Source organism: Colletotrichum siamense, assembly GCF_013390195.1.
Source record: "Colletotrichum siamense strain Cg363 chromosome Unknown KSG_Cg363_contig02, whole genome shotgun sequence".
Lineage (NCBI taxonomy): Eukaryota > Fungi > Ascomycota > Sordariomycetes > Glomerellales > Glomerellaceae > Colletotrichum > Colletotrichum siamense.
Window position 1 is genome coordinate 3,826,209 of NW_023501015.1, and position 10,493 is coordinate 3,836,701.

Consider the following 10,493-nt stretch of genomic DNA (forward strand, 5'->3'; position numbering starts at 1 on the left):
CGTCGCGAGAGGAGGCGCGGGAGGATCATCGATTGGCGATGTCACGCAGTATTAACGCAAGTAAGGCAAGACTTATGGTAGGGATGGCGGGGTTTCGCTATTCGAGGCGGGGAAAGATTGGGTGGTGGGTTGCCGGGTGTGTGTTGGCATTCAGCAAGACTGGATGGCTGCCATGCGGAGTAGAGTTGCGTAGATTCTCGTCATCTTTTGCTTTTGTTCCTTGGAAGGTGAACTTGGGGCCAAAAAGTCAATCTGGCTTGGGTGGACGGGAAACGGCCTTTGATAATGACATGGAAGCCTGCAGTGTGCTTTTGCAGCACCTTAAGAAGAGATGGACGATGAGCCAATGAAGCAGGTCTCAATCGGGAGACGATCGGTGCTGTCATTGGATTTGGTGCAGCCAACTTGGTGCAGAAATGAGTTCTTGGCGCCGATAATTCAGATTAAACCCCAGGCCGTGTGTCGTAACCATGAGCAGTACTCGTAAAAATACTCAGTTACAGTGATTTCAACCTCAGGTACGACGAAGACGACGAAGACGACGAAAGCATAGAAACTACGAAATCAACATCCTAATACCATTCTCATAAAATCAACAAGACAAATGGCCAGGCTGTGCTTCATCGCTCATCAATTCTCTCGAGAGCCATTCGACTATAGAATGAAAGACTAACAACAACCATACTTTTGTCACCGTCGCCAGCTTTCAGAATCCTCTCTCTCAACTCCGCAACCGCCCGAAACCGTGAACCCACCCCGTCATCAACATCATCAATCATTCGCAACAAACACCTCACTGCGCCACGACCTCCGGGTCAACAACAACAACAACATCAACCGCCCGCCCACCTGCCCTACAACCGTCCCACCAACCTCGGCCCCTGACTCCGATCCGATGCTTGTCTAAGTAAGGTAACGTTATGAGATGAGCCAGATAAAGAGACCTTGTCTTGTTTTTTTTTTTGGAATGTGTGCGTGAACAACAGCAGGGCAACAACGACACTCCACGAAGGGTAAATGGTATTTGGCGTATGTTTTTTTTTTCTGTGCTTGTGTTTTTTGCATTGGTGCTTAGTGGCATGCGACTCGCACAAGCTTACACTCCGGTGGCATCGTCGAAGACGATAGCAGCCTTGATGGCGCTCTTGTTGCGGATAGACTCGAGAGCCTCGCCGAACTGCTCGAGCTTGAAGGTCTTGTTGACGATGCCCTTGGTGCGGACCTTGCCGGAGTCGAGGTAGTCGATGGTGGCGGCTGGGGTTTTGTCAGTAGGAATCTTAGAGAAAAGAGTGGGAGTACACTTACGGAACATGTAGGTTTCGGAGAAGGATCCGAGAATGGTGATCTCGTCGCCGAAGATCTTGGAAGGGGGCCAAGAGACACGGGCGGAGTCGGAGTAGACACTAAATGTATGATCAGTAGTTGTAACGAGGGAACACACCCCGAGACACTCACCCGTAGACGACGAGCTTGCCGCCGCGACGGACGTAGTTGATAGCGTCCTCGAGAATCTTGACGGAACCAGTGGCCTCAACGACGACGTCAAAGCCGTACGGGTGGTCCTTCTTGAGCTGGGCGAACTGTGCCTCAGGCTCCTTGCGGGAGAGCTCAATGTAGTGGTCGGCGGCGTCGAGGCTCTTGGCAAGGTCCATCTTGAGACCCTGGGGAGCGGCGATGGTGACGTTGCAGCCACCGTTGTGGCGCATGAGCTGGGCAAGCATCTATATCACACACACAAAATGTCAGTAACAATAGCTCGGCCGGGTTGTCACGGAGCTCCGTCCGAGCGGACTTACAAGACCGGTGGGGCCGGCGCCGAACATCAGAACGCTGGATCCCAGGCGGGGGCGGATCTTGTCCAGGCCATGGCAGGCGCAGGAAGCGGGCTCGAGGAGGGTGGCATCGACATCGTTGAGGTTGTGAATCTTGAAGACTTTGCCGGCGGGGTATGCGCAGTATTCGGCGAAGCCACCGTTCATGGTGACGCCGTGGGCCTCGAACTGGAGGGGTGGGAAGAATGTCAGTGTGCGGGTTCCGGTGCCGTGTAAGTGGGAAAGTGGGGCCGTACCTTCTCGCAGAGCAGCAGCTCTCCGCGGCGGCAGTAGAAGCACTCATTGCAGAGCTCGGAATTGTCGGCAGCGACGCGGTCGCCAACCTTGAAGTCCTTGACTTTCTGTTTGTGGCGTCTTAGTGTGAGTCTTTGAGGGTTGTTCAATGATTTTGGCGAGGTACGTACGGGTCCAACAGCGGCGACAACACCGACGGTCTCGTGGCCAGGGATCAAGGGGAACTTGGCGATGAACTCGCCCTCGTGGATGTGCTGCGACGTCTGTCAATATCGAGTCTCGAGTTTCGGCGAGAAAATCTTACCAAGTCTGTGGCCGTCTGTTAGCTTCGCGGGTCCTCAATGGCGTCTAAAAACCATGCATTGGGGGTGAGGGACATGCGCAAAACCACTTACCAGTGCCACAAACACCGCAAGCCCGAACCTTGACCAGAACGTCATTCTCGCGGAGCTCTGGGAGAGGAACCTGGACAATTGACCAATCCTCAGGCTTCTCGTATCTGGGTGAGGGGTCAGCCGATCGCCGATGGAGGGGTAAAATGAAGCTCAGTGAGCCAAGCTGCAAGGGACGCGAGGGGTCGTCGAGAGCTCGAGAGACTGTTCATCGATCTGGGGAAGAAGCATACCGGAGAGCCTTCATCTGCTTGGGGAGGTTCGACATTGTGAAGGTTGTGTTGGGTTGTAATTGGGTTTCTGGAGAGATTAGCTGCTCGAAGTTGGATCAGTAGCCCATCGACGTGTAAGTACGAAGGGCTAGGGCTAGCTAGGGGAGGAGAGCACCAACGTACAGAAAAAGCTCACGACAGAAGAGGAGGGGAACGGTGAATAGGAGCTTGAAAGTGAATGCTAAGTAATTGAGGAGGTGGCAGCAGCAGCTTATATAGCAGCGTCATTAACAAGCCCGCGTTCTGAGCAGCGCGGGGAATGGGCGCATCTTGGGATGGAGAGGGGGGGCAGGCAAGCCAGGGTCCATGGTCTGCGTGTCTGAGTTCAGGGTTCCGACATCTCGACGCTCCCTGGGATCGAGCCGGCGAGGCTCGCCAGTCTACACCGAGTGTACTTTTTGGAGTAAAAGGGCCAATATGCTGTGGTACCTACGCTTTGCGCCATGAGGTAGAAGTAGTGGGATGGCTTCTAGCTGCATCCCGCATCCACAATCCACATATCCACCTCCGCGTCTGCGCATGCATCGCCTTCGGCCCCTCGTCCAGCTCCACGTACCACCCGGCCACCTTATGATCATAGTACATACACGAAGCGGCATGCCATGCCCGTGGCGAGACCCGGTATGCTCTGGCCAATTCATTGAATCGGTGAGGGAAGAATTGCATGGGCGCCAGTGAATGAAGGAAGGTCAAGGCAGGGTCCCATTGTAATGCCCGTCACTGTGCTCTTCACCCCTGTTGCCCCGCCTTGGGAGCTCCCCGCCAGCACTAGCTGCGCACTCGGCGTCATCAAGCAGGGCTGCCACTGGCAACCAGAACTTGCTGGCCTTGAAAAATTGGGGAGGGGCAGGTTGCTTGACTGCGGAGGGCAGCTCAGTTGTAATGCCGCAGCGAGCGCAGGGAGAAGTGAACAGAAGTTTGGAACATATTGAGCTATGAAGTGAGGGGCAGAACCAGAATGGCTGGCGACGCGCCCAAACCCCACTTGACAGATGCCAGGCAGTCCGATGTCTGGCAGCAGCTCATCCCACCTCGATGGGGTCGACAATGTGCTCTCCAGCCAGTCAGACGATCGCAAGACGGACAAGATGCATCGGAAAGGGAAAGAGGGGGTGAACTGGGCCCTGGTCCTCTGGACTCAATTTGCAACTCCGAGAGAGTGAGCGAGAAAAACTGACACCACCATCAGCGAAAAAAAGACCACCTCCAAAGCTTCTTCTCTGGTATTCCATTGCGTTGCGACTGGCAAGCTCCACTTGGCCACCGCCCGCGGGGTGCTTATCTCGCACATCCGCCATCCTCCCCGAGAGACTGCCCAGCAGAGGAGTGGCAGGCAGCTCGCCTCAACAAAACCACCCTCCCGTAAGCTTCAGGGAGTGTGAGAACGTGGTGACACTTCACGGCACATGACATTGAACTTATACACTAGCCCCCTGGCCTCGACCGCGTTGCCGCTTCCATGCCCGCGCCCGCGACAATCCCTCAGGCTGGCTCTGTCCACGCGCTACCCTGGTGTGGTGGTCCTCTTCCGGCCGTTCCCCGGTTTGCTGGCCCTCTCCGTGTCCGGCCCTTGGCGTGGAGACGCTCCCTCCACCTGGAGCTGGCTTACGTACCGGGTTGGCGCGAGCGGGTGGGATGGCACGGATACGGATGGCTTCTCGAGGCTCTGATATGATTTTCCACCGTTTTGTGCGACGCGGAATTTTGCGTTCGGTGGTTCAGTGGTTCATGAGCTTAAATCGGGCCATCGCAGTCATGCTGTGCCACAAAGTCCTATAGCCTGCAAATGATGTTGAATGTTCATCTGATCGACTTGTCAATGAGTTCGAAAAAGATTCGTCGCTTACGGAGTATTCGGAGGGTGGTCAATTGTGTATTTGTAAGGTGGTGTGTGATTGGAGATGGCCGTGGAAAGGACTCTGAGGTGACTTGCACGCAAAGTAAGCCGATACTTCCTGGATCAGCCAAAGCCACCCCCATCTTCATCCCTCCTTCTCATCCCGCGGCTCGGGGATATCGAGGCAACAGTGTCCGGAAACCGGTAAACATGCACGAAAGTCAAACAGTAGGAGGCAGGGGAGGTCAGGAAGGCGAGACAGACATGCTGCAACCCGACGTGAGGTTAGCAGTTGGCAGTTGGTAAACCAGTTAGTGCGTTGAGGAAGGCGTCTCCGCGTCCCTTCCAAGCCAATCTTTCGCATCTCACTCGCTGAGACAAGACAGCAAATAAAGGTGTGGAGATGGTAATCGCTTCCCGAACTTACGCGGGGCACGAATGAGACTCTTGCAAGAGCATCGGAAGACCTGGCAGTCATGAGATTCGCGCAGCAGCAGCCCAGCTTCAGCAGCAGTCACCGCCACTTCGTCGAAGCATGCCCAACACTCCTCGGCATTCCTACTCGAGCACACCTGCTCTACCACACTTGCCGCTTCTGGGCAGGGCTGGCGACAGATTCACGGCGTCAAAGCAGGTTGGCTACCACACGGCTACATCGCGCATTGCTTCTTTACAGGGGCTGTCTCAAAAAGTGCAGTGTACGATACGTTCATTCGTGAGGGCAGCTTGCTGAAGCTATTTCCTACGTGCGTCTGCGTCGGCGTCGGCGTTGGCGTCGATGCTTACCGCAGGAGAGCCGCTCTCAACATTCCCAAAGGCCAGACCGATCCCTTTCGTTTCCAGCCCGACTCCGAGAACACCGATAAAAAAAACCAGGAGTCCTCGTTTCTTTTTTCTTTTCCCATTCATTCCCCTTGACATGCATACCAGAGGTTTCAAACATGACCTCTCGAGATTTCAGCACCACCCCCACGTGCTCGACCGGCAGACACCGCTGGCTCATCACAGCGTTTGCAAAGAAAAGAGACACAAATTGTGGCGTTTCACGGTTTGGAGGAAGCAGCACAAGCCGCAGGCTGCAATTCATGACCTTTTGATGCAAACGATTTCCGAGGATCTAACCTCCAAACTCCCACGATGTTTCCCCCGTAGTCTGTGACGTTGACAGACGCGCGACTGTTCCGGCCATCCACTTTTTAGAGTACATGTCGGTGCCTTTTTTTGTTTTGCCAATGCGTCTCGAGAGTAAAAGCCGATAGGAAAGAGACCTCTTACGAGGGGGGAGCGCCACGGCCACGGCCAAAGCCACCACGGCTACAAGTAGTCAGTTAGCAGACTGTCTTCGAGATTGGTAGGAATGCGCCGACAAAGTCCAGACGAGATCGAATCGCCAGCGCGTAGGGGGAATGCTTACAACTGGGGCTCGAATCCACCAGGGGCACCACCCTCCTTGCCGCCCTCGCCAGCATCACGGCGGCGGTAGCCACCCTCACGGTCACCGCGCTCGCCACGGCCACGGCCGCCGAAGGGCCTTCTCTCGCGCTCGCCCTCGCCGAGCATGCCGCGGGGAGGAGCGTGGGAGCGCTGCTGCTTGATGTGGGTGGCAGGAACGATCTCAGCGGGGAGGTGAAGCCACTCGCGGAGGTAGTCGAGACCCTCGGGGGTCAGGGTGTAGTAGTAGTATTGCCAGGAGAACTGGGTCTTGACATAGCCGCGGGAGGTGAGGGACTGGCAAGCCTTGACGACGAAGAGGTTCTTGGTGTCGATATCGGGGTGCTTGGGGAGGTTGTAGTCCTTCTTCGCGACGAGGACACCCTCGCGGAAGAGGTACTGTTAAATTTCCATCGTCAGCATTCTCGTCGACGAGCTTACGGCGTGCAATTCTCCTCGCGCGCCGGCGAAATGGTAATTCTAACCTCGTGGATCTTCTTGCGGTCGGCCTTGGGAATCAACATCGTGGCGGTTGTCGGGTCGCTTGCTGGTCGATGTTGGGGAGGGTGAAGTCGTGGTGGCAGGAATATAGAACGTACAACAGCGACAGTCGCTCTTGAATTTTCGAAATCAAGCCCTCGTTTGTGTGGGCCCCACTTGTCTTTTCGGGCACACTGGTCGCAATTGCTGGATCGGGTGGGCCTTGTCACGTGCTGGGCGAGTCGCTCCAGTGGACGGTTAGGTGTTTGCCCACTGTACTTGGTGCTCTGAGGTCCCTCGATGGCCGGTGCTCCTCCCCCGCTGCCGAGAAATCTACTGTGGCTTGAGCGCTGAGCCACCTTTTTTTCCTTTTTTTTTTCGTCTCTTCCCTTCGCGCCAAATCCCATACCCCCGGCCTTATCGCTGATAAGCGTAGCGTCACCAGGTGAACATCGCATTTCATCGCCTCGCGTGTTCGTCACATCGCAACCTCATTACACCGACGATACCGACAACCACGACGTCAGCAACAACAATATCGACAGCGACAACAACGTCAAGCCTTCGAAATGGCCGTGAAGAACATCAACGTCTTCGTCAGCACGTTCGCTGGCCTAGGCCCGTCAACTTTGGTGCTTCCTGTGCCTTCTTCAACTACTCTATCGGATTTGCGTCAGCAACTGAATGAGCGCCTGCCCGCGACTGAAAACCGCCTGATCTTGACGACTGTATCAAACAAGGAGTTATCGCCGTCCTCCACAGCTCAAGTTGCCGACCTCCTCTCGTCTGAATCAGATGACTTCGTCTCCCTGCGCCTGTCGCTGCCGCTATGTGGTGGCAAGGGTGGTTTCGGATCCCAGCTGAGAGCTGCCGGAGGTCGCATGTCATCCAAGAAGAAGCGCAACCAGGGAGACGCCAACAACTCAAGCAGAAATTTGGATGGCCGACGTCTGCGCACCGTGACTGAAGCAAAGGCTCTGGCGGAATACCTCGCCATTAAGCCGGAGATGGAGAAGAAGGAAAAGGAGAAGCGCCGCGAAAGATGGGAGCAAATCGTCGAAATGTCAGAGAAGCGTGAGGATGAAATCAGGAACGGCGGCAAGGGTCGGGTGGACGGCAAGTGGGTCGAAGACAAAGAAGAGGCAAATGAGAGGACTCGTGAGGCCGTCCTCGCGGCGATGAAGGCTGGCAACTACAAGGACAATCTGCTCGGCACATCGCAAGTGTCCACCGGCTCTGAGGAGACGGATGAGGCCATGACGAGCGATGAAGAGGATGAAGAGGGCGGCAGCTCCAAGGAATCCACGCCTCCATCAGAACCGGCGAAGACCTCCAAGGATAAGCCCAGAACATTTTTCGGCTTTGACGAAGACGATGAGTTTATGAGCTCCGATGAGGATGAGCAAGATCCTAAGGGTAAGGGAAAGGCGAAGTGAAATCAAGTGTTCTCTCATTTTCATTGAGAGTACATATTTGTAATGAGTTTGCGCCATCGGAGGCGAACGGAGTTCCGGGAGATCAGTTACGGGAAGGCAGCGAGCTTGCGTTTTTGATAAAATAACAATGATGGACGGGCGTTACAGACAGTTGGTCACGAATTCACATTCAGCGCCTGTGTGCGCTTTTAGCCTTGTCGCACGACACATCCTCCGATGCTCTATTTGATGTCTCAATCCATCTGGAAGTAATACAGTCGCCCGGCTCCTCCGTCTAACTCGCGTACAGCCTACTCCAATATCGCTTATGCGTTCAGGTTGACGGGGAAGTTGCCGGCCTCTGTTCTTTGTCAGCACGAAGTTCCTTGATATCGGGATTTGGTACTGACCGCGCTGCTCATCCCAGCGCTGGTACCAGCCGGAAGGGCAGAGGGAGCGGTAGCCGAGCCAGAACTACAAAACGTTAGTTGTCGATTCCTCCAGCAGCACTTCAAGATAGTCGGACCTGGCGGCAGGGGGCGAAGTCCTCGCCCTTGGCGTTGATGCACTTGTGGTAGTCGACGTAGTTCTGCCAGCAGTGCTTGGTCTGGTTCATGTTCGGGAAGCGGGCATCGGTGCCTATACAAGCTCAGGTTAGGCATTCGTCCATAGTGGCCGGTGTCGATTGACGCGGTCGCATCGCGGGTATCGTGGGGTCGGTCGGAGGGCACATACCGGCTACAAGTTACGTTAGCCTCGGAAAAAGATCAGGCCATGCTGGGGGGGGGCGAGGGATATTTCACGACGTACCAGTGACGAACTTGAAGGGCTTGGTAACGAGTTCCTGATCGTCGGCCATTTTGACTGCGTGGAGGTGCAATTGACTGGAAGTCGGTTCGGTGATGGAGCAGAGTGGGCAGCGACGTGCGATTGGTGTTGTTGCAGTGAGATCAATTGAAGGTCGTTTCTGCACCAAGAATCAGGTGGTGAGTGGTGACGGGCGAGAACGGGTGTGGATGCCTGACATGCGCCAATCGGGCCTCAGGCATTGCAAAGGTGGGCCGAGCTCCCGCCTAACATCAGACCAGACTGATGGTAGCCGGCTCAACTTCTAAACACTCATTTCGAGATCCAATCCCGATCAGCGAACGACTGCTCCCTCAGCTGTACCGAAAACCCGAAAATCTCCCCTCAAAAAACACAAAAACCGTCAAAATGCGTCCTACTCTCGGTCTCCGTGCTTTCCGCCCTACCATGCGCATGAGGTCCCCGGTTCCTGTATGTTAAAAAACCCGCTGTCTCCAAACGGACCGCCGTAGCTAATTGTGACGTTTTCCCTCAGGCCGAGGACCAAGTTGGTATGTCCACCCCCGGCCCCAGCCATTGAAGCCTTCCACGATATCGGACATGAACATCGACGACTGCGACCGCCCTTGCGACACCGAATGCGAGCGCTGACATGAATTGCCGTAGGCCACACCGTCTCCCAGAGACTGCGCAAGCTCCGCCAGATCCCCCCCGAGTTGATCCCCCTCGGTATGTCAGACCCGGAATATGAAGATGCCAGCCCGGACTATTGTTGACGTAATCAGGTGTCGTCGTTGGTTTCGCCCTGGCCGCTGCTACCTACTCCATCGGCCGCCACTTCATGACCGACAGCACCATCCGCATCAAGCGCCAGAACAAGGCCGCCGCCGATGCCGCCGAGGCCAGGGAGCACCACTAGATGGTGAACGGGATAATGAGGGGAGACGGTTGACCACAGTGTCGATGTGTGATTAGGGGGGAAACATTTGTATATGTCAACGACGACAGACAGATCCAAAGGCACTAGAGACGCTGTTTTCATTTTCCTTTCTCAAATGTGCTTCTCATCCCAGTCTCGGGGAGAAGGCCAGGTCCATTTGTACATTCGCAACCGTGTGAACGCCATCGCTATGCCAAAGAGAAACAAAAAAGAGACCCAAGTCAAACTTCAAATCCCCCTCACTCCGGCCTCGGTCCCGCGACATCAAGCCCCTCCAGACCCTGCATGGGATCATCCCCACGCACTTCAACCTGCGCCTGCTCTGCGGCGAGTCTGTCCTCTTCACTCACAGCATTCTCAGCCAACCATGATTCCTACGAGCGCAGTCAGTATCGATATGACTCAAGCGGGACCTGTGGTGACGTACTTGTTCCCAAAGCGCCTTCTTGCTACCGAGACCTTCGTCGGCACTCTTGGGTACCTTTGCGGCTGAAACTTTGAGGACTCTCCCGAAAAATTCCGACTGGTCCATGTTGTCGATTGCTTCTTTTGCGTCCTCGGCGTCCTCGTACTCAACATAGGCGAATCCTCTATGAGGCTCTGTTGAGTTCGGCTTGTCGTTCTTGGGGAGCGATACGTCTGCGATCTCACCGAACGGTATGAACGCGTCGTGAACATTGGAGGCTGTGACTGCAGAAGCTAGGCCACCCACAAATACAGTGGCCTTCCAGCGCGAGGCGTCCGTCATCGTTTTTAATTATTTTCCGTGGTGTTTCGGTAAGTTGGCGCGGTCAAGATCAAATTATCGTGAATTTCAGAAGCGGCTAGCAGCCTCACTGAGAGCAATTCGTTT

General features: G+C 55.2%; 6 protein-coding genes across 6 annotated transcripts; 2 read left to right on the plus strand and 4 right to left on the minus strand.

Moving 5' to 3' along the window:
- Positions 1-1,096: 1,096 nt before the first annotated feature.
- Positions 1,097-2,726, minus strand: ARD1 (D-arabinitol dehydrogenase 1; the record flags this gene model as incomplete). The annotated part of the gene is made up of 8 exons (XM_036634818.1): positions 1,097-1,254; positions 1,306-1,403; positions 1,456-1,721; positions 1,797-2,000; positions 2,069-2,173; positions 2,237-2,320; positions 2,490-2,565; positions 2,692-2,726. 8 exons carry the CDS (start codon positions 2,724-2,726, stop codon positions 1,097-1,099), a joined length of 1,026 nt encoding a protein of 341 aa, XP_036500674.1.
- Positions 2,727-5,838: 3,112 nt separating this feature from the next.
- Positions 5,839-6,522, minus strand: CGCS363_v002970 (40S ribosomal protein S10-A; the record flags this gene model as incomplete). Its single annotated transcript, XM_036634819.1, has 3 exons — positions 5,839-5,881; positions 5,982-6,397; positions 6,484-6,522. The coding sequence occupies 3 exons, from the start codon at positions 6,520-6,522 to the stop codon at positions 5,839-5,841; spliced, it is 498 nt and encodes a 165-aa protein (XP_036499716.1).
- Positions 6,523-7,047: 525 nt separating this feature from the next.
- sde2 (Telomere maintenance protein SDE2) lies at positions 7,048-7,914 on the plus strand (the record flags this gene model as incomplete). Its single annotated transcript, XM_036634820.1, has 1 exon — positions 7,048-7,914. The coding sequence occupies one exon, from the start codon at positions 7,048-7,050 to the stop codon at positions 7,912-7,914; it is 867 nt and encodes a 288-aa protein (XP_036499717.1).
- Positions 7,915-8,219: 305 nt separating this feature from the next.
- Positions 8,220-8,752, minus strand: cox12 (Cytochrome c oxidase subunit 6B; the record flags this gene model as incomplete). Its single annotated transcript, XM_036634821.1, has 4 exons — positions 8,220-8,254; positions 8,304-8,367; positions 8,420-8,532; positions 8,704-8,752. The coding sequence occupies 4 exons, from the start codon at positions 8,750-8,752 to the stop codon at positions 8,220-8,222; spliced, it is 261 nt and encodes an 86-aa protein (XP_036499718.1).
- A 356-nt stretch (positions 8,753-9,108) lies between these two features.
- Positions 9,109-9,619, plus strand: CGCS363_v002973 (uncharacterized protein; the record flags this gene model as incomplete). Its single annotated transcript, XM_036634822.1, has 4 exons — positions 9,109-9,171; positions 9,236-9,251; positions 9,367-9,429; positions 9,486-9,619. 4 exons carry the CDS (start codon positions 9,109-9,111, stop codon positions 9,617-9,619), a joined length of 276 nt encoding a protein of 91 aa, XP_036499719.1.
- A 260-nt stretch (positions 9,620-9,879) lies between these two features.
- PPIE (Peptidyl-prolyl cis-trans isomerase E) lies at positions 9,880-10,388 on the minus strand (the record flags this gene model as incomplete). Its single annotated transcript, XM_036634823.1, has 2 exons — positions 9,880-10,014; positions 10,068-10,388. 2 exons carry the CDS (start codon positions 10,386-10,388, stop codon positions 9,880-9,882), a joined length of 456 nt encoding a protein of 151 aa, XP_036499712.1.
- Between the last annotated feature and the right edge of the window lie 105 nt (positions 10,389-10,493).